Here is a 22,969-nt window from a genome sequence, read left to right as displayed (position 1 = left end):
CTATTTTCTTCAACTTTTTTTGACTTTCCAGCTTGCAAAGGTCTGTACAGGCAGTGGCTGGTCCTGAGCATGGTGTATGCTTTCTGACTACCTACTTTCTGCCAGCGAAAATGGCTAATGATTTACAGCCTCCAAGGATGCCATGCTTCCTGAGATACTGCTGCAATTGGTAAACCCCTTCCTTACTTCAGTGAGAACATTAATGGGTTTTCTCTGTTCTTCTTGGTCATTGATTTTTGTGGAAAACATGGTAGCATGGAAGAAGAAATCTAGTGTCAGATTTAGTTAAATGTAGAAAGTAGAATGGATAAGTAACACAGTATCATTAGTTTTGTTTCCAAACAAAATCAGGCTAAAAACACATCCTACTGTGAAAGCTTTATTTAATTGTTCACCATTCCCACTTGAAAAAGGAGAGGAATTGGTTATTGTTATATCAACACTTAAATAGATTATCAAGTTAAATACTCCAAATTTGAATTCCCAAAGCATAGTGATAGTGTGTAATCTAAAGCAATGTCTTTTAACAGTAGCTTCAGAAGACTGAGGTGTCTGAAGTGCCACTATGTAGGCTGCTCAGAAAGGCATGGTCTCTTGAGGATTTGTGCAATTCTGGTTTCAATACAGATAGTTACGTAAGTGTTCAATTATGGCTCCCAGGAACTGCCCCAGATGGTCCCCACGCGCCTGAAAACAGTGCAACCAACCAAAATTCTCCCTTGCGGAAGGGAGGGTGTTGTTACTTTTCCTCCCATATGTCCTACTCGCCAAAACGTGTGTATCAGGAGATTGTTCTTGTCTGGTTTTGAAGGGGAGGGGAAGGAAGAGATGTCTTAGCTTATAGCAACTCCCCCTTTGAACCAGAGGAGCCTGGAAGTAACCAGAGAATAACCGGCCAAATATTTTTGCAGCTTTAAAACAGCAAAAAACACTCAGTAACTGAAAGAAGGGGTAATGAAGTTGCGGCAGAAGCTTAGGGTTCAGTCTCAGCCAGCTGAAGTCCTGTCCAGCTGCAGTCATGAGGAACCACCTTCTCTCTGCTAACAGGGCGGTGTTCAAGTTGTACTTGTACATGCTAGTTCTGTGAGTGATGATATATTTTATTGGTTTTAAGACGTAATGGCAGTCCACTAAGTACAGGTTTCTCTTAGTGATTTGGTCTGTGGTTTCGGGTCCCTGTGTAATCAAAATTAATGATAATGTGTATTTGGATAGCATCTACAAAGCAGAGAGGGGTTTTTTTTTCAGTTCTCTATTTCAGTCTTATCCTTGTCCTGTGTAGTCTCAGGTGGACAAGTCTTTTGTATCCTTGTCTGATAGAGCAGCTTACAAAGTTTTCCATCACTCTTTATTCCCACCCAAATTCCCTGGCTAACCTTGGTGTTGCAAACAAACCAAACTTAATAGATGCAGGCTTCTTCCATATCCTTAAACTGTGGACTCTCTGTTCAGAGAAAAATCAATATATTTCTTCAGTGTTTGAAACCACGTAAATCCTTGTGTGCACTTTTCCTGGGGAAAAAGTTCTTTTGAAACAGATTGTTATAAGTAAAATTGTAGCACTCTGTAGTATTTTTTTTCCAAAAAATGTGGTGGGACTGGGATTTTTAGGTAGGCACATAACACATTTTGAATAAATGGAAGTCAGATAATTATCATCTGTCTTCCTGTGTAATTATTTAATGTTTTCATTTTTCTTCTAAATAAACCTCCCACAGGAGTATTTCAGTTGTTATGTTGCACCTGGTTTGGGGCTGGGGACTAGGAAAGGGGTGTTTATTTTTAGACTGAACACCTACCAATGTTTTAGCTAGCAGTGTCTCTTGAATGTACCTATTTTCATAAAAAGCTCCCGAAGAACCTAAATATTTATAATTTTTTAAAAATTGTATACCATCTGGTTGTAAATTGCATCCCAGTAGTCTCATTAATTGTACAGATTACAAAACTAAAATTAACAGCTGTATCCCCTGTTAGAGTTGTATTGCAGAATGAAAAAAGCCACTTCCCTCTTCCCTACCTGGGTACCATAATGCACATCCCTCCCTGGTTGTGAGAGAAAGGTGCTGGCCTTGCAGTGGTCAAAGACCCTGTTAATGCAGCAAGTGAGAAACTGAGTGAGGGAAAATACTGCTGCCGCTTTACCTTATCCTTATTTTCCCTTCTCTTCGTAATTCCTTCCCTAAGGACGTGCTTTGTTCTCAATGTTGTGTCTTCTTAGAATACATGACAGTCAGTGAGTGAGAATAGTGAAGGCAGTTTGGACTTGTGTGCCCTCCGTCAGATCTTCTGTCCTTTAGTGGTACGTGCTGCACGCAAGTTTCCATTAAACTTGTAGTCAGGAAATGTAGCCAGAAAAGATGTACCTGCTAACAGATTACGGTTATCTTAACAAATGCAACAAAATCTTGCAGAAATATTGTCTTGAGCCAATGATTTTTAATGCCAAAATTAGTTAGCCTCCCAATTTAAGGGATACACTGCACTGCTAGAATATGGTTACCAGCTTGGGAAATGTGTATAAAAATATTCTATGCTTTTTGCTTATACATAGTGTATACAAGGTTTGGGCACTTTCAGGATTGAAGGAAAAATATTTAGGTTAGTTGTGAAAAGAGATGTACAGCTTGGTTTGTTACTTCAATATTAGGTTCTTAAACTTTCATGCAAAATGTTTCTCCTCAGTAACATCCTACAGCCCTTTGGTGGTGAGTGCAGTACTGCTAGTAAATAGCATGGGCCTTGTTGCTGTATCTCCTTTGCTGTCTCATATGCTTTAGAACTCATTGTATTTCCCATTGAGTCATTATATTTTCTACTAGAAGTGGATGGTTGATTGTTTTAGTTTTGTTTTGTTTTTTACCATTATACTGACAGCCAAGTAGGCAGTCAGAAAAGATCACTTGTTAGTCAGGTACATCAGCTTGCTGTTGAACTCAGAATTTGACACTCTGCTTGGCTATAGTGCTATCCATGCTGTCCACCCTGTTGTCGCTTTTTACACAAGCAAGCCGAAGGTGATGTATAACCTCTTGGAGGCTGTGGAAGGGATAATATACTAGAAGATAGTTGGAAGAGGGATTCCTGAAACAGTAAACATTGGTGTTACTAATAAGATACTATCTGTGGGGTTTTTTTTTTGTACTTGCATTTGTATATGTATATGAAAAACATTGCTCTGACACCGTAGGACCATCCTATCCTTCAGTAAGGTTCGTGAAGACTTAAAGGCAGGAAGCTAAATAAAGAGTTGGGTAGAAGAATAAATGAGTCAGTAGCAAGTCAAGATGTTCCTGTAGTGTTGCCAGCCCTCTTCACTTTTATTAGCTGGTTTATGAAGGTAAAAAAGATTTATGTACTTGTCTGTGTTCGATCCCTTCTTCCAAACAACCTTTGAACTGTTTAGTCAATTTGAACCAAGACTGTTAGAGAGTAGAGGACCAAAAATACAATTAAGCTCCTTCCCTTTAGGGGAAAGGGCAGTCAAGTAGAGGGCAAAGACCCAAGTGGTTCCTCTGTGGTGGGAGAGTCTGTTCTGTGACTGTAATGTCCATGTAGTGGCAGGGCAACCATTGCCTGTGTCCTCAATCAGCCTCTTGCCCAGCGAGTGTTTGGGAGTCATTTGGTGTCAAAAAAAAAAAAAAATAGCCATGTTTTCTGGGAGCTTGGAAATGAAGAAGTTTGAGGAGATATGGAGAGGGAAGACAAGGGAGCATGAGAGACATATTTTTGGGAAAATGGACATAATTAATTCCAGGGAGCTCTAAATACTTGTAATTGCTGTAAGAATCTAATGTAGATTGTTGAAGGAAAGTTTCTGCACCGCAATTGCCAGAAAGCTGTATTTGATATTTCCTAGAAGAGGGCACGCTGGTTCCTTTTGTAATGAAGGAAGGGTGAAGAAATGTAATTTGTGTTTTGCTGCCTATTCAGCAAATCTTTATTTTATCACTAGCCCATAATATACTTGCATCAATTTCCACTGAAGAAAATAAAAGGTGTTTTTTCTTTTGTGTTCTTTTTTCCTCCTCCTCCATTTTCCCCAATTTCCCAATCTGTGTATGTCAGTATTCTGATGTTCATTCCCAAAGATGATGATGTAGCAAGCTCCTACTGCCAGGTGCCAAGGCAGCACTGCATGCCTTGGCAGTGTCATGCTCTGCGCCTGGTGGAAAACGTTCCATTATGAGGGGAGAGGCACGTTGGGCCCCTTGTTTCCGCCACAGTTCCCAGTAGGCACAGCCGTCTAGTTGTGACTCAGTGAGCATGGACGTGGATGCATGTGTTTTGCTCTTTTTTTTTAACGCAGTTGAAATCCACACCCATGTTATTTGTTAAAAGGGTGAAATATTAAAGACTAACTGAAATTTAATGCAGAAAAATGTCCCCATTAGAGAGGGGAAGCCTGGCAAGGTGCTTTTCATGCACTGTGTTACTGCAGCTCAACAGAGCGAGTGAGCCCTCATGGGTCTTGGTTTTCTCTTGCTGTGAATCTGACTTGTGGGGCTGTTGCAAAAGCAGCCAACTGAAACTGGAGGGTAATAAATGGTAAAAGAAACTCATGATGTATAACAGATGAAGAGAATAGCTACACTAGTAGCCAAATTTTTTTGTGACCTGTTTGTTATTAAAAGCTTGGCAATTTCTTCAGCACAGATACTTGGGTTGTAACAATATGACTACCTAGAAAGCCACGCTAAGTTTAATTTTATTCAAGAAGCAAGTGGCAAAGGCGGTTTTGTCTTTGCATAGAGTAGTCTGCTAAGAAAAATTCAGGCTATTAAAAGAGGTTATATATATTCTGAAGAATTTTTTTAAGCCCTCTGCTTCTGTTACCCTGCAGTACTTAGTAATAAAAAGCTGAACACTATGGTGGTGAGATTTAAGAGTGCTTTGATGTCTGCTGTTTATTCACATTTACTTGTTTTTACAGAGATTTGATGAACTTGCTTTAAAATCAGTTTACTCCTCCATCCCACGTCTTGTAGTCCCAATCCTACAATTTTGTTAGCAGACTGGGATGTCTTTATAGAGCTCCATTCACTTCAGCAGCCGTCCTTACAAGTACTGCAGTCTGCTCTTGCATGACAAATTACAGTGTTGGATGGGCCATGCTGGAAGTCTTAACTTTCCCTCTTTGTTTATTACAGCAGCTATGGCCAACCTTTGTGCATAGTTCTGACTTCTTTACGGAGAGGTTTGCTTATGAGGTTTTGGTTTTATGGAGAGTGAGGACATTAGTATGGTATGATATGTTGATGTGTAACCTGGCCTCTGAAGTAGAACTAATGCTAACCTTTAGCAGTAGGTAATTTATTAGTAAAAAAAACTTTAACCTCGTGGTGTTCTACCAACTTGGTTAGACATCTGCACCTTTCTCATACTTTGCTGAAAGCTTTTGTTTTCTTAACTTTTCCCATACTAACAAAGACTCCAAGAAACTCAAAACAGTCAAACTACTATTGCTGCCTTCAGATGCAGTTCTTGTTGGCTGTCTGCCTGGTGGGTGCAATGAGCTTCAGGCACTTTCTTGATTGAGAGCATCTCCTGTCTGTTCTCCTTCCAAGGTGAGGTATAAAATACATGTAAGTTCTTGTAGGGCAGGTTGGGATCCTCACATGTATTGCAAGTTCCTTTGCCAAATTGCAGGTCTTGTTCTGCCCTTGAACTTTTTGCAGGCATCCTGTTTTAATCAGTAGACTCAGAATGAATTTGCATGTGTTCATTATGATTTCAAAAAATCTGATCCATAGACTAAAGATAATAAGTTGACTTGATGATCTCTGCAGAGTGAATTTAAGTCTTAGATAAGGTATAAGTAATTACAGTGGAGAATGTAATACCTTTCAAGTTCAATTAGGTAAAACAGAGGTTGCAGATTCGTTTAAAATGGTACACACCTTCTATTTCATATTAGTATTTTTGCATATTCTAAATATGGAAAGCTTTGAAAAAGGTTAAAGCATTCACCATTTCGCAAGTTATCTTTTTTCTGGATAGTATTCCTATACTACTGAAATTAGTCTGCATGCAGTAGTGGTACAACTCAAAAGAGGGATTAATCTTGACCGCGGGGTTTCCAACACTGATATTTCTCACAATATTTGGGAATCAAGAGAAAGTTTTCCAAGTTCATCATAATTCACGAACTCAACAAAAGGTTTCCTCTTTTGTTTACAGACTTGAGATTTGCAAGTTCCCTGCCTTGACAGTAATCATCATGGATAGTGGTAAGTTTGTTAACTTAGTGATGAGTGTGCATTCTTTGTTATTCCCTATGAAGTGGGCATTAACAAACCCCAAAACTGTCCTGTGCTCAAAATCCCAGTCAGTTCGCACAAAAAATGTCCTCTGCTATTGAACTGATTTTGGTGTTACATATGATGCAGATCTTTGCCCACACTAAACTGAACTGGAATCATACTGCGGTTCTGACAGGGATATTATATGCAGACCATAATAATCATCACAAACTTATTTGTGGATCTTTGAAAGCTGGCTGCAGAGTGAAGACCACAGAGCTGAATTTCCAGCTTTGCGTACTTTAGTTTAACTTTTTCTAAGCTTCTCCCAGTAACTCCGGAATCTCAGACCAGAAGTCACTTTTAAGCTTTATATGTAAATGCTCAAAACATTTTTCTCCCTTCTGCCCTGTGCAAACCAAGTACTTTTGTTAAGGTCACCTACAGAAATACTCAAATTTATCAGTAGCTGCAGCATTGAATTTAAAATTAAATGTTTATTTCTAGTATTTGATGGTGGTTTTAATCTGCTTGGGTGTCAGTAAGGAGTCAGAAAAAGGAAGCCTCAATAATGGTCTCAGTAGAGCTGGTTTTGGTGTCCTGGGTGCCCTGGGCTTTGCTTTGGCAACACTTTTGTGTCCCAGAATACTTTTCCCACACTGCTGTTCTCTGTTCCTTGTACCACTAAAGACCTGAACCCTATTTTCTTTGCCTGTGACAGCTTCAGCTGGCAGGCTGAGACGTATTTATCCTCTCATGTCCTTGCCTGTCTTTTTCTGATACTGATTTAATTTCATGTTGCTAGAGTATCTATTCACTGTTATGATAGCACACAGGTTTTTCTGAGAGTGTATAACAGACTGATCTGACTGTATTGCTCTCTTCAATAACAGTAAGTCAAACTAAGACTTTGGAATGGTTTTTCTGTAGTTTTCTGATGCATAAAAACTTGCTAAAAGCCAAGTATTACAGTTGCACACACAGCACAAGCATGTTTGAAGAAATAAACATGTATTCCAATGCATTAGATTTGGCAGTTGTATATCTTCATCTATATTCTACAAAAATTGAGGGAGAGGAAGAGACTTCAGATTTTTTGTTTCTGTGTCTATCTTACATAATGCCAAAATCATAATTTGGATTTTTCCTTTATCTTGTATTTGCTAGTTAATGCCCTTAACGAAGTGAAAAATAAGTTTTATCTTGCTTCATTACTTTATTCTTGCCACATGCCATTCTTCCCTGATCATCTTCAGCTCCATAGTAACAGCTGCAGTGAATTCAGCCACGCTGTAGCTTGGCTAGGTGGGCATCCAACCCAAAGTGTTTTTTTTACACACTCCTATGCAATTATAACTGAATGTCTACATGGTGATGGTCCTGGAATACTAAGAAGTCAAAGTTGTTTTTGCAATATGGTTCCATTATCTCTTTTTATAGGATTCATCAAGCAATGGCTGGTTCTCATTAAATCACAGTGTTTCAGTCAGTATCTCCATCAAGATTGCTTTGATCAGTGTATGTTTTTCTGTTTCCTTGCTACTTTTGTATTGACTTCTCAGCAGGATTTGAAGTCACTAGGAGCGTGCAGACCTTTAAAAATGTCAAATCAAAACAAGCAAATTAATATACTTCATTTTTTCCAGCCTTGCAGGATCAAAAGCCATTCCTGGTCTGGACTAATCATAGATCATTATTTGTCAGATACATTCAGAATTAATATGGAGTGTGGTTTATTTTCCTCAGTATGCTTTTTTGTCTCTGTGATGTATGCATTTTCTATACTGTATTGTGAAAGAAGAGAGACACTTTCTGAATACAACGAATTGCTAAATAAAAAAGTTGGGTTTTTTTAGATAGTCATATATTGGCCATTCTTGAATATTGAATTATTTTAATGCCTTGCTCTTCTTTGTCAATGCATTTTGAAGCAGAAATGTATGCTTAGCTCTTTTTGGAAAACTAGACTATTACCTAGAAACTCATCCCAATGTGTATCAAACGCAATATTACATAACATACCAGCTTTTAAACCTTCATTCTCGGTTTGTTTCTTTGGTAAATTGGAAAGTGCTTGCAGAAACAAAGATTTGTATATTGTTTCTGAGAGCCAGAAGCTTTAAACCAGGGTATTTTCAGCTACCTGCATTTTCCTCTCTATTTCTTTTCCTTCTGCATCCAGTACAAAGCTGTTGTAGTTTGTCTCATTGCCATTTTCAGGGGCGGATTCCAGCTGTGAAATGAAATTCCCTAGGTTTTATCTGCTGAAGGAAGGGAAACTTGATTTATAGTGTATTATCTACTCTTCGGTGGCTCCACATACGGACACTCTTAAGAGAGTCTGGGCTGTAGCTTGTTCCACTTCGGGAATGCCCACAGGAGGAGTTGGTGAGAAGTAGATGGCAGTCCATCCCCATGCGTGGTTGTGTGCTGGCTTCCTCATGTGGACAAGTCTTTCATCTCATCACGTTTAGGTGATCACTGAGCCATGTTGAAAGAAACCAAGTTCTTCAGGCCTAAAGGGAAGGCAGGAGAATTGTGTGGGAAATGGAAAGAAGCCATCCTTTTTTTCTTTCCTTTTTGAAGAGATTTTTGAATATTAATTTCTATGTAATTTAGTCAGTGAACTTACACAATAGGAGATGCCCATGTGCTCACCTGTGGTGCTGTAGAAAACCAAAATTGCAATAGATACAGTTGTAGAGTTGTATGCACTGAACCTCTGGCAACATCGTGAATAGTGTAATTTGTGTGGTGCATGTACGTACCACATGTATTCAACTGTGAAAGTATAGGGGTGACTGGTGTTTAGAATTTAATCGTCAAATCTTCATTTAATCCTTTGCAAACAGAAGATGACTGTATAGCGATTTATAACAAAGTATACCACAGAGACTAAACAAAATGAAATTGAAGTAGATCAGCCTAATTATGGTAGTAGTCTCATTGCTGAAAAATGCCACCCCATCCGTCTTACGAGAAAGCAAAAGTATAGTGACTATCTTTGTAGACTTGCTGCCATCCTTTTTAAAAATTCAAAATCAGATGATTAAGAAAAAAAACAAACCAGCAACTGATTCATATAAAATTATAGATAAATCATTGCTTAAACCAGTCAGCCTTTGTCCTTCACTAGACAGTGTTTGTTTGTCTTCGTAGTGTATCGGTGGCCCCAGACTAGCTGTAAATGAACAAATGCAGAAATGATTGCATAAGTCAGGAAAGTGGTATGGGTGTATTAGTGTGGCAGCGCAGTGAATAATTAGCCCCCTTGCTGGCAGTGAGAGCCCAAGAACAGTGTTGCACTGACATAATGTTCTTGCTTCGTGACCTGAAATACCTGGAGAACTTCTGTATCATTCACTGCAGATGTACCTCCCGGGTAATTCAGTCTGCTGGATTTTGGAGTGCTCCAGTTGCTGCATGTTACTGTAAAAATCATTTGGTCAAGGAGTTTGAGGGAAAGCTGGAACATCAGAAGAAAAGAGGCTGCTTCCAGCTCTCTTCTTTGAACAGAAAACCAAGGAAAGCAAGTAAAGAATACCTGTGTCAGAATGTTGGTTGCCTTTTGGGGTTGTTTTATTTGATTCGTCAAATAAGGTGAGGTTTTGTGTATGATTCAAGAACTAAAAAGATGCTACTTCCCCCCACACCCCCAGAAGAGTCACTATTTCAGGGTTGACATTTCTGGAGTGAAGGGAGCAAGTCTGCTTCAGAGTTGCTTAAGAAAACTTACAGACTTAAACTTTGATAAATGCAGCTGTTCTGGTGTATATGATTCTGGGTAGTATTCATAAATATTTACATCAAAAACTTCAGAGCATTCTGGCTGTGATGCCCTCAGGCAGTTGCAAATATCTTCTTGGGTGTTCACAAGCAGGATTTGTTTGTTCTGTGTCATCTTAGTTTAAGAAGTTGCTTGAGCTGAGCATGTGCCTGTCTCTCTCTTCTGAGCACCCTTTTTAGGCACCGGCTTCAATCTTGTTTATGCATACGTGACTGTGACGCTGAATTGAGGTCCATCACATTTATGACGTTATAGCAATAACTACTGAAATTGTAGGCCCAGCTACTTACAATAGTGAATAAAACCTAGGAAAAGCCTTTTATCATATTAAATAAATGGGATGACTTTGAAAAAGCTCTTTATTTCTCAAAAGCACATTTTCTTTGAGCAGTTTTAGCATGAGGTTTTGGATACCTATTTTAGAAGTGACCTTTGTTGTCTTTCTTCTTATTCAGTGTTCTTAACAGAGGACAAAGCCAATTCTGTGTTAAAAAGATACCCGAGAGCCAACACGTTTTTGGAAGAATTAAAGCAAGGTGACATAGAACATGAATGCAGAGAAGAAATCTGTAGCTATGAAGAAGCAAGAGAAGCATTTGAAAATGAGGAAAAAACGGTATGTTTTGGTGTGTATTTAAAGACGGGTGGGGTGTATTGATACTAAATTTTTGGGTGTGCTGAATGCTTGTGTGTTTTCCAACATTACATTAGATTTGTTTTGCTTTTTGGCCCGTTTCTTTAGGCAAATAAGGTGTACAGTGGAGATGGATAGACCACACAGTAATAACTTTCGAATCCTTCATCCCAATTAAACTGAACTTGAAGGGGGTAGAAGTCTCAAAGATAATTATGCTCTTAAGTGTTGTGAAGATGGGAAGAAAAGGAATATGAATTAATACCCCCACTTGAGAAAAGGTGGGCAAAACTGTCATCTGTTTGGCAGCACTATTTACCCAAGTAGCCTGTGTCCTGATTGGCCTATCATCACACACTTAAGTCTGACCTGGATATCACAAATGCAGTTGTCTTGCCTGGAAGAAATGATGGGATTTGGGCTGTTACGGGGGATAGATAGAAGCAGAGGGCACAAGTCTTCACTTATTTCACTCCTTGTAGAATAACTTGTTTATTGAATATTTTCACATGAAACAAGTGAGCAACTCAAAAAGCTTTCCATTTAAAATACACCTTTGAATCCCAGGTGGCCAAAGTGTTCAGTGCCCAGGCTATTAATAGTCTAAAAATAAGGAAAGACTAGTGGCCTTCTTCAGGCTAAAATCTGCAAGCCCCCAGAGAGCATTGTTAAGCAGCAGTGATCTAAAACACAGAAAGAACAATAATTTCAGTGCTACCGTGAGTTATGCAAGGGCAGTGATACATTAACTTGATGGGTATGAAGCAGATACTGCCCACAGAGAATTGTTGCATAAATCTGTTGGCTTCTCTAATTTAAAGAAGCATGTGGGCTAATGGCTCTGCAAGCAATAGCTACACATCATACCCAACATATCTTATATTGCTTCCCAAAAAATAAAAGCAGCACACAGGTTTTTGATGGTGGCGTCTGACCTATTTAATGCAATACAGTCAAGAATTTTTTTTTTTTTTTAAATTCAGGACAGACATGGATTAAATTAGGGCTGAATTTGAGGATAAATCTAAGGTGAAAAACAGGTGCTAGAAAATGTGACTCAGAAAACTTATTTTCAAAAAAAACTTCTATCCCTTGTGTGTTTTTGCACAGGGAAATTGTACTTGCAAGGCCAATGGGTTAATGGGTGAAGTGGCACAGGGAGCATTGCAGATTTCCAGAATTTACATGTCATGCGTTCCACTCTTCACTGGCTGAGCTCTACATCAAAAAAAAGCAATGTTATTGTAAAGGCATACTGAACTTTTAAGTTCTTGACATCTTTTTGTTGGACGCCATACCTGGGGAGATGGATAAGGCCAGAATAAGAACTTTCTGATTTATTAAAATGAAGTAGTAGGACATGCGGTGTCTCTTCAGAGCTTCTTTCTGGAGCTTTAAAGTGCATGCACACACATTTTTTACCTCCCAAACTTGGCTTGGTGTGGTCATTCCTAATGATAGCTCATTATGTAATTAAGAATAATGTTTACAATGACACTACTTGTGTAAAATTCTAACACAGTATCACTCTTGCTTAAGTAGCACAAGAAGTTCAAGTCACTAGAGAAAGCATAGCCTGTACATGTTGCCTCTCACTTCAGCTTCTTTTCCCCCATTTAGGAACATTTTGTGTTTTGGTGGATAGCATTTTCCTCGCAGAGGTATTTGGGAAATAGTAAAGTAGAAATAGTTACATTTCCACTCTTGCCACAACCTTTGTGTCACAGGGGAGAAGGTGCTTCCAATAAGGTCCTGACCCTTTATCCATTTCTACTACTGTATCCTTTTTGCCTAGCTGCTTTATTCTGTTGGTAGCTTCCTAATGGGCCAGGCTCTGCTAATGTGCAGTCGTGCCTGATCAGCCTCATTTACTTAGGCTTTATTTAGTCCATTGTTCCCCAGCGGTATCCGTCCTTAGAGCCACTTAGTAAGACTTAACTTCTGTGTCCCAGGGGAAGGAAATGGATGCAGTAGACTAGGATCATGATACAGTATGTTCAGAGTAACAAAGATGCAATGATTTCATAGTGTAGATAGGCTGGAATTCAAATAGGATCTCTAGCTTATTTGTCTCATGGTAATTTTGTTTTGTGTAATCTCTTCGTATTTTTTATCTTGTCCATTTGGTTCTTTGTTTTTCTGCAGTCTTCTGGGGGAGGTGTGCAACATCTGGATTTGTAATATTAAAATAATACCAAGCAGTTCCCTCTAGTTATTTTTGATGTGTGAGTTTTTCTTGGAAGTTAGCATTGTGTATGTTAAGTGTACATGCATAGCTGTCATAGAAATACTGAATGCCTTTAATACTGTGTGGGCTTGGGGATTTTGATAGGTTTAGAATTATTATTTAAAATGATAAAGTTAATTATAAAGATAATGCTATTGTGTTAGTAAGGCTAGAGGCAACAGGGAAGAATTTGCAGGACTGTGGATAAAACAATATGAAATTCAGTGTTGACAAATGTAATGCATGTGGGGGAAAAGGGAACATTCATTATCTGTATGATTGGCTCTGGAACAAGATCTGAATTTGAATCTATGAAGACTTGAATTTAATGCTCAGCAGTCAAATAAAAACAAAACAAAATAAAAACCTGAGTGCTAAGAATCTGAAGAAAGGAATAGGGATCAAAATGGAGAACATAATTATGTCATTGCACACCCGCATCTTGAATGTTCCCTGTACAGCTCTTATCTCCCTATCTCCTAAAAAGCAAATCAGTAGCTGAGGAAGGACCAGAGAAGTATGACAGTTGACCAAAGACATGAAAAGACTTCTGTGGCAACAATAGGTCGGAAAAGAGTGAAATCAGGGAATATGTGATGATGTCTGTGAGGAGCATGAAGATTGAACTGAGGTCAGTCACTTGCCATCCTTCTGACAGGAGAGCTAAGATGACCTCAAACTAGAAGGTGCAGGTTCAAAGCAAATAGAAGTAGCTCTTCTCACCACAGATAATAGAGCTGCGGACTGCCTTGCCACAGGATGTCTCAGATCCTAAAAGCTAGGTTCAGAGAACAACAATATAAGTGAACGGAAGATACATCAATCTGGGACCATTGAATAAAAGGGGTCAGCTTTGGCTAATGGAAGTTCTTGAAGTACAAATATGTGGAACCTGGGAGAGTATCACTGCCTGCTTATGTTTGAACTCTTCTTTCAGCAGTCTCTAATGATTGTTGTCAGAGAGAAGGTAACAGATTAGGTAAACCCTAGGTCTGATCTAGTAAAGCTGTTTATTTGTAGTACCTGTAGCCTGCAGGCAGCACTGTACGCGGTCACTGGTCAGTTGTCAAAGGTTGTTGGGAGTCTCAAAGATTTGTTCACAGGTTACTGTGCAAAGTACCTGGCTGTGATTGAAGCAATTTTATATCCTTTAACTCATTTTTTTGAATTATACTGCATGAAGATTTTAAAAGCTAGAAGTCATAGATCTTTATTTGTGTTTCAAATTTCCCACAAATTTTAAGTATTACAAAAATTGCAAGGTTCTCTGTATACCTCTGTTCTAGCAAAACAAACAAACAAAATACTAAAAAGCTTAGCAAGCAACTCAAAACTTGTCAGCATGAGATCTAAAATGATGTGATCGAGTATCAGTATGTGTCTAATTACGGATGCTGGATAAATACTGAGAAGAGAAGAGAAGAGGTGAATCTTTTCCTGCCACCTGAAATTGAGGGCAGACCAGAAGAAAACAGTGTAGCAGGTACACTCACTTCCCATTATTGCTTTGTTCGTATCCTCTACCTACTAAATAGCAAGCAGTCTTCTGACTGGCATATTATTAGTCCACCTTTAAAACAAGTCAGACAATCGAGCAAGAATCATTTGAGGCTGACGATGCTGCCAAATGTAGTAAAGGCCTCAGCTGAAATTCTCAGCAGGGTGTGAGTCTCTTAACTTTCATGTGGATTCCTTACTTGATTCAGCGTTCAGATCCAGTTGACTGATGCTGATTCTGTTCTGAGAAGTATTAGAAATAAAAGGGAAACAAAATTCTGGCAAATTGGCTGTAACTGTCTTTGTGTGGGATGCCCTTCAGAATTCCTTTTGATTATTTCAAACTGGATTTGCCAAAGCGGTAAGGGACATTCAGAAAAGTAGTTCTTGGCGGGAATGTATGTTAGATGTTTTCTAAGTCTTTTCCATTGCGGTTATCTGATTCTGTGGCCTGCTTAACTTAGTTTTTCAGCCTTTTAAGTCATATATGCCTGGTATTCCCAGCTGTACAGCACTCGAGGATAAACGATTACTAGAGTGTCCTTTCCATAAATCACGAGTTAATAATTTTGTCAAGTAGAAAGTAAGTGCTTTTTGTTGGTGGTTTAAGAGACCAGCAACGATGGAAGGGATGTTTGTGCCGTGAGTTTTCCAATTTTTACGTTACTCTCTAACTTCCTGTATGAGCTCTACAGCTACTTCCTAGGTTTCCAGTATTTCCCCCTCTTGTTTTTTTTCATAGCAGTTTGTACAAATCCTCACACCATGCAAATTCATCCAACTTCTCTGTGGTTTTGTTGGGCATGATTTGACTTTGACCAGGTGGCTTGTCCTCCTCCTGTGCCTTCACTTTACAGTGCAGCGTAGCTGTAGGATGGCAGAGCAGAGGGGGAGCTGCTTGGCAGCTGTGCAACTTGAACCTGAAGTATTAGTTTCCTGCAGTTCCTGTCAATTCTGTCAGTCTGAACTAACAGTCTTTGTGCTTCTCTCTGAGATTTGGCTTGCAAAAATGCAAGCTGGAAACCTTGGGTTTAGTACACGAGCAAATTTTTGGGTGGTTGTTTTTTGTCGGTTTGTTTTTTTTGTTTTGTTTCCGCACACACACCCCCAAAGAGGAGAATTTAAAGAAAGCTTTTTTTTAAATGACTGAACAAGTGTTTCTTTCTTAGTATTTTTCATGTGTGTGCAGAACTTTATTCCTCTGTTTCTATAAGATAGCCTTAGGTGTGAAGCACTATAATTTTTGATGTGGTGTGTGTCTAAACTGTCTCGGAATTCGCTTTGCCTTGCATGCAAATGAAAGTGGACACTAACCTATTTTCATCCTTAAGGCAATTTAAACTCTTACCTTAAGCTCTTTATGCACCTGTCTGGTCTCACCATCAACTTGAACATCCCCTGCAGCCACACACCCTATTCTGAATTAATTTCCTGCCACTCTGGGAAAACAGCTTTTCTGCTGCTTTGCCATGTTGCAGAGTGACAAGGAGAGATGCTGATATTTCACCTTTCTGAAGAAGGTACAGAGACGTTTTCTCCAGCAGATAGAGCTGAGCTAGAACTAACGTGGAAACAGTACTAAAATACCAGTCACAACTTATTACCCTCAACATCGGAGAGGGTGCATTTCCTCTGCAGTCTGCAACACAAAATATATTGCCAAGGGAAAAGCGTGATTTCATCTTTCTCATCAAAACTACCTTTCTCCTCCACAAGTCTTTAAAATGACACATCCTTGCACAGTATATTTGATGACTTTCAGTAAATACTTGCAACTTTGGCCTCAAAACCAAACATTGTACCAGTTTATTCCTTTGCTGCTGTTGAGGCAGCAGAACAGTGAAGTGGGAAGCTTGGTTCCAGTAACAGTTAATAGCAGTTAATAATCCTAATGAATCTTTTTCTGCTATTTTAGTTGAGAATGTATTTATTATTTATTCCGCTAAAGAATCTAGTTAGTTGTATTCAAAGCATATGGAAAGGTAATAGGTAACAGATCTTCTTAATTGTCTGGTGATCTGATGGGGAGAAGTGAGGTCGTTGGTTTTGTTGGTTTTTATCATGCAGAGATCCCAAAAGTCCTCAGTTGTGCAGCTAATTTCATTTTTTAATGTTAGTTTCCCCCCTCAAATATGTTTTTCTAAAGTCAGCACAGTTGATCTGGAGTTCACTGTGGAACAATGCATCAAAGAAGGCCCTTGCAGAGAAGTATCTAGAGAGGTTAGTCCATCTTCCAAGACTTGCTTACTTTGTTTGAAGTCAATGCTATCTGACTTAGCTTAGATGATTTGGACCTAGGTTCACATCAAAGAGGGACACTGTGGTGACCTGCTTGTGATGTCAAGTCAGGAAAAACACCTGATCCTGGATTGCTGTAGGAATTAAGATTTTTTTTTTTTTTTTTTTTTTTTTTTTTTTGTGGAACTTGCACTGAGTATAGGGATAAGAACAACTGAATTTATCTTTAAAAAAAAAAAATCTAGATAATAGCCCGTTGTTTCATGCACATAGTATTACTCCTAACCTTAGTAAATTCTGATCCAGAAGCATTGTGAACATGTGTTTTGCCCATGGTGTCCTGGTCCTGGCTTTGCATAGGGCAAGCTTAGCCTCCACGCTAGAGGGGCCGTGCTGCTTCTGGACTCAAGCTGCCTCTGAGATAAGTTTGGTGGCATTATCTGTTTAATGCTGATCATGTGGCAGCAGTCCTGAACTAAAAAAAATTGATGGATCTGATTTGTCTGTGCGCAGTCAGTCTGCAACCTGAATACATCATTTACTAATAACTGAGCAATGGCAATATCAATTTTACCTGGTGAGTATTTTATAAGTACTTGTATGTGAGATATGTGCTATTACTTAAAATAGACGCTGGCATGAATATGAGTGGATCGGTCTCTGCATTTTTAAAGGAAACTAAAGAGTTCAGAGTTTCTGGCGTGGATTTGTTTGGGTTTTTTAATTTTTTTTTTTCTGAAATTATACATGGCTATAATACACAGTGGAAGTGTTTCTTAGTAGGAGAGCTCTTACATTACTGGTGAGGATGACTACTTTTTTGAGGCAGGGTATGCTTTTCTTTGTACTAGTTTTTCGTAGCCTTCGCTGCAGAGAAAATTGGATGGCAACATGATCTTTGTGCTCCTACTTGTGTATATTAATATAGCAAAGAGTACTTTCAAGTACTGGTGTCCCCCTTCATCTTTGTTTTCCCTTGTTCATATTTTCACTTTTCACTTTCTGTTCCATTTATCTGTAGCTATGTTGTCAAAATTTCTGGAATATAATAAGCTGTGTAATATTCTTATAGTGCTGAAGCTATTTTTAACTATAAACAGAGGATCTGAATCAACTCCAAGTAAGCTGACAAGAATTGCTTTATGCACCAGAGGGTGGAGGAAGTCTAAAGTGTGAGATGACAGTACAACATAGTTGGGCTTTGCCAAAATGGTCTGTCATTCCGAAACAGTATTTCCCTGTCAAACTGTATTAGTATATTATTACAATTTTAAAACAAACAAACAAAACTCCCTAACTTTTACCTTGAGTGGTGCTGAAAAATTTTGATCCACCACATGGCTGATGTGAATGCTGATGAGATTTCTTACCTATGCCTGTCTGTGCTGCAGGTTTGTCGATATTAAGTGCAGATACAGGAATCTTAAAAGCAGTGAGGAGTTGGTCTAAAAAAACAAAACCCTTTTGTATCACTAACCACATCAGAAGAAAATTTGAAAGTTTATTGGGAGTGCTTTTCCATACCTGTTCTTATTTTAATCATCAGTACTTGAAATACCTTTCTTTTTTTTTTTTAAATTAATTTAAAATGGCTTGATTACAGTGTATTTTTTAACTGTCTTATAGTTTCTGACTTATCCTGTCTTGCTCTTCTAGAAGGAGTTCTGGAAAGTCTACAAAAATGGACTTCAGGGAGAAAGTAACACAGGACATACCTGGTATTCATTTTACCTTGCATTTCCATTAATCATTGGCCTTTTTGTTATCCTCATTGTCATTTTTGTCATCTGGAGATGCCTGTTTAAAAAGAAAATGCGTAGCCAGTCGGTGTACGTGCATAGGGGAGCCCACGAAGCAATGGGTGATGGTGCTGTGGCTGACGGCAGAGGTCCACTTCCGCCGCCTCTCAGCATTGTTCATTCCCCACAGGAGGAAATGTATGAAGTCAGTGGGCTCTCTCCAGGAGGTCTGAGCTATACGGATGGACGGTCAGACTCAATATCTACAAGGCTCTCAAACTGTGATCCTCCTCCTTCATATGAGGAAGCCACTGGTGAAATCAGTATGAGAAGAAGTGAAACTGAACAACATTTAGATCCACCCCCGCAATACGAAGACATTGTGAATTCCGGTTCAACCAGTGCAATTGCACTATCTCCTGTTGTCACCAGTGCTAAGTAAAGCAAGAAGAATGCGATGGACTCTTTAAAAATTACTAATTATTTTGTAGCACTTTATCTTGGCTTATTATGCATTTCTGTAATTTAATGGACTTGTACAATGAACTTCACTTTTGGTTTAGATTCACTTGTTCTTTGGGTTTGGGATTTTTTCCCCTATGGCAGGTCTTAAAAGATAAGGAATTTATTGAGAGTGTAGTGCAGGTACAAATGTGGTGCTCTGTCATACTTCTCAAAAGTACCTCTGCTTTGAGGGATGTCACTTGTTTTATTCAGAACGTTGTCCACATTCCCCACAAGATTTGTGGAATCCCCTCCCCTTTCTTACTGCAGACTGTCAGAATTGCCTGAAATAGGGAATCCTTAAGCAGCATTTTAGATAGTTATTTACACTAAAGGAGACTGATTACTGCCTCTTGTCTAGTTGGTTCCTTTTTCTCACTTGGATTTTTGTTACATGCTGTACCCTATCCTGGGCGCTTGGAAAGCTGAGAGCAGTATGCCTTTGTGTTCAAACCAGTATCTCGTTAAGAGTATGCTGGCATAATAGCAATAATTTCAGATTCCGAGCAGAAGAGGTCTATTCTAAAGCTTTTGCTATTACAACTCAAAATTCTGTAAGTGTTGAGAAGCTAACAATTCGAGATAACTAATTAGTGAATTTAATAGTGTACTTTTTTTGTCTGTGTTCTGCCTTTCCTATCTGTTTTCACTTGTGTATTCTAGAGGTGAGAAGTGTGCATATGTTAACTTTAGAACTTGAAAGTTCATGCAGCGGTAAATAATGAAATACTGAAATACTCAAGAGTGGATAAAATCCTGATCATATTCTTCCTGCCATAGTCTTCACTGGGACCAGGATATTATCCATAAATACATAAACCCAAAGGTATCACTTCCCTTTTTAAAAGAGAAAGCATTCAGTGTGTGTGGCTTTTTTTCCCCCAACTATGAAATAAAAACCCCTTCCTCAAATCCTGATATTCTTTTGCCTCTTTGTACTTAAATGTACCGCGTGTGCACCTTGTATTGGTGGCTATGGAAATCCTTTGCAGAGAATATGGATACCTTTTTTCAACAACAAATATATTTATTGCTTATCTGTTCCACCAAGGTGCTTCTGTTGCAAAGTTAACAATATGTTATAACAAAATAAAACTACTTACATTTTTCATTGTTTCTAAGAACAGTGTAGTGCTTTTATCCATGACATGAATTCTTAAAGCGCACTTCATTCCCAGTGTACACAAGCCTTCTTTTCACAGCTCTTAGGTTACAGGTGCCCATCAGAGTAAGAGGTGCTGGGAAGCATGTTAGTCCAGGCTGGCTCCAGAAGTTGTGTGGCCAGCCTGGCTCTGCTGTCTCCAGTTGTGAGCTGCGGAGCCCACCTGACGTAGGGCAGAACTGTGAGGACCCAGCGTGTTGTATTTCTAAGAACACAACGCAGGCGTACCCCCAAGCATTAGCCTGGAGTGACTTTTTGAGGCTGAAGAGATGTGGATTTCTGTCAGACTTGATGCAAGTTAGAATAGAGGCTTGTACAGAATTTCAACCAGCTGGTTTAGGTGCTGATGATAGTTACGCTGGTGCAAGCTGTAGTGTGGCGATTCTTTTTTTCCCAGCTTGATTTAGAAGTTCATTGCTCAGTTTAGCTTGTGAATTTCATTTCAGTTTTCTTTCTTCCCACACCAAGGTAGCGTGGATTAGCTTTAGTATTGTTCTGTGTTCTGCTAATCAGTTAGCACCAACTGAAATGTATTTAGCCCTGAAGGACTACTGTGATACGTTGGCTTTCTTACTACAGAAACCCAAACTGCATCTTGTTCCAAAGACCCCAAATGAAATGCCAGTGCCATCCATTTGAAATTGCTGTTAATGTCCAAGATGTGTGCTGGTGTCTACTGTCTTATGGGGGCTTGGCCTGTCTTTTCCCTAAGGAATTTTACAGAAAGCTGCTGAAAAGAAATGTATGGTCATACATGGGTGCGTATATGCACACTTCTGTAAGAATTTGATATAATGTATTGACAAATGAAGTAAGGATTTTATGATTAATTTTATGTTCTCATTTTTGGCAAAGAGTAGGTTGCCTGAGTTGTCTACTGGAGATCTTCAGTTACTAAGGCAAGTTGTATTAGAGTTAATGGATGAACTCCAGGCCAAACTGTTATCAAAAAGATAACTCTTACTTATATTTATTATTTATAATAGATATCGGGTAGATAAGTACAATATGTTTTGGACACTTATAGTAAGAATTATCTGCGTCTTGGTTTTGGACTGTCTGGCCTTTTCTTTTGAAGTGGTTTTAGCTCTTGTGTGTCCTGAATTGCCACTTGTAGAAGTTAAAGCTCCTTTTATACTGAGCAACAGTTAATACACTGCTTTAGGCAGACGTTACCAAAACAAAGTGCCTCATCTCCACATGCAGGAAACACCTCAAAAAGAGCTGGTATTTTAATGTCCATGCCATATTGGCATCTCCTGTGCCTGCCAGCACAGCTAGTAGTTTTAGCAGTAACTTTTTTTGTTTGGATATAAGACTTCCCTGTAGGAAATGCATGGAGATCACCCATTTCACATTAGGTCATTCAGCAGCTGTCATCATCCCCTGAACATGGGCAGTCTAGTTTAAAGATGAGCTGACTTTTCTTTTTTTTCTTTTTTTTTCTTTTCTTTCTTTTTTTTTTTTTATTACTCTATATTCTGCTATGACTTTTAACAGCTTTATGTTTCTGACTCCTCAATTGAATATGTTGCTGTATCCTGTAGATACTTTTATGTGCAATGCAAAAATGATGCTTGTCTTCCCAAAAAAGCCACAACCAAATATCTAAAATGATCAAATAGATCATTGGGCTATGCCTTTTCCACGTACATGAGCATGAAAGCCACTGTGGGCTATAAACTTATGTCTTGGTGAATAAATTTCATAAGTAAACAAAACTTGCGTGGGACGGTTATCCAAATGTATTTCCTCTAAGACATGAACAGCTTTCTCCATGTTGTAATAATGTCAAATTACAAAATATTTTGTTCTGTTCTGTGAAATGTGGGAAAATAGCTTAGTCTTGTGGCTGGCTTTTCTAATCTGATTGAAGAATAAAATTTCATTTGTACTGGGTTTTTATACGGCTTTGTTTGCAGATCACTTAGTAGTTTTACCTATCCTATAATTGCATTGTCATGCAATAAATACTATAAATTTATAGTTGTATAAGTTTTGGAAGTCTGAATGCAGTACTGTCTTGACGGATGACATGAATAGTCAGGATACTGCCTCTCCCACTTCTGAATGTAACATTGAATTTCATCTTGTATTAGGATTGAGATGATTTATCTCCTAAGACTAACTTAAATATAAGTATCGCTGTTCTAAGAAATTATGGAAATTAATTATTTGCTTAGATGATATTTAGCATTAGTGGAGGTTGTTCTGTCTTCACTGGATGTAAATAACCTCTGATTACACTATTGCATATTTTAAAGGGGTTTGGTTTACATTAAATTATCCTATTTAAACATTTTTGCCTATGTTTGTAGAAAATTTTTTGTAACATTTGTTTTTGGATATGCTAAATAAAATTTTTTAAGATGCCTCATGTTTCAAAATACCAATTCTACACAACTGCAGTGAGAATTAACTTTGTGTATTTAATGATGCTCTTTTAATTTCCATTGTTTTATGTACTTGATCATTTGCAATGAATCAGTTGTTTTCTTTTGATAATTTTAAATACAATTTTGTTTTCAGGTATTGATATTCTTTCAAAATTCAGGCTCATTTTTAATCAGATTTGTGAATTTGTTTATTTTCCATTTTTAAAAAAAGCATTTGTTGTAGCCGTAGCTAAATAACAGTCACAGGCAGAGGGAAAGCAGAAATTATTACAACAAAATGAAACAGTACACTGTAGCAAAAAATGTTTAAGTCGAGGGACTTAACTTCAAAGTTGGCTTCAGCCATTTGAAAGAAAGTGATTGCAAAATTTTTCATCAGCTCTGTGAATGTTGCATTAATAGCGAAAAAGAAAAAAAAAAAAAAAACCTTGTGTAATGACCCCTGCTGCAAACTGAAGATCTCGATTCCAGTCAAGGCAAACTTTGTGTCATCCTTTCTCGCTTAGCTGCTAGTAAATAGCATAATATGTCCCTGGTATTTTT

The 22,969-nt window shown here is 38.4% G+C and overlaps 1 protein-coding gene across 1 annotated transcript; it reads left to right on the top strand.

Annotated features, from left to right (window-relative positions):
• The first annotated feature begins 6,185 nt into the window (after positions 1 to 6,185).
• Positions 6,186 to 18,826, top strand: PRRG1 (proline rich Gla (G-carboxyglutamic acid) 1). The gene is made up of 3 exons (XM_009586419.1): positions 6,186 to 6,230; positions 10,485 to 10,645; positions 18,282 to 18,826. The coding sequence occupies exons 1-3, from the start codon at positions 6,221 to 6,223 to the stop codon at positions 18,804 to 18,806; spliced, it is 696 nt and encodes a 231-aa protein (XP_009584714.1). The 5' UTR covers positions 6,186 to 6,220; the 3' UTR covers positions 18,807 to 18,826.
• The last annotated feature ends 4,143 nt before the right edge of the window (positions 18,827 to 22,969 follow it).

This window comes from Fulmarus glacialis, unplaced genomic scaffold, assembly GCF_000690835.1.
Source record: "Fulmarus glacialis isolate BGI_N327 unplaced genomic scaffold, ASM69083v1 scaffold7271, whole genome shotgun sequence".
NCBI classification, from domain to species: Eukaryota; Metazoa; Chordata; class Aves; order Procellariiformes; family Procellariidae; genus Fulmarus; species Fulmarus glacialis.
This window is presented reverse-complemented; position numbering and strand designations above follow the sequence as displayed.

Bases quoted from the DNA above. Each gene is read 5' to 3' on its own strand.
- PRRG1 (XM_009586419.1), top strand. The intron at 10,646-18,281 runs GTATGTTTTGGT...TTGCTCTTCTAG, and splicing joins TTGAAAATGAGGAAAAAACG to AAGGAGTTCTGGAAAGTCTA.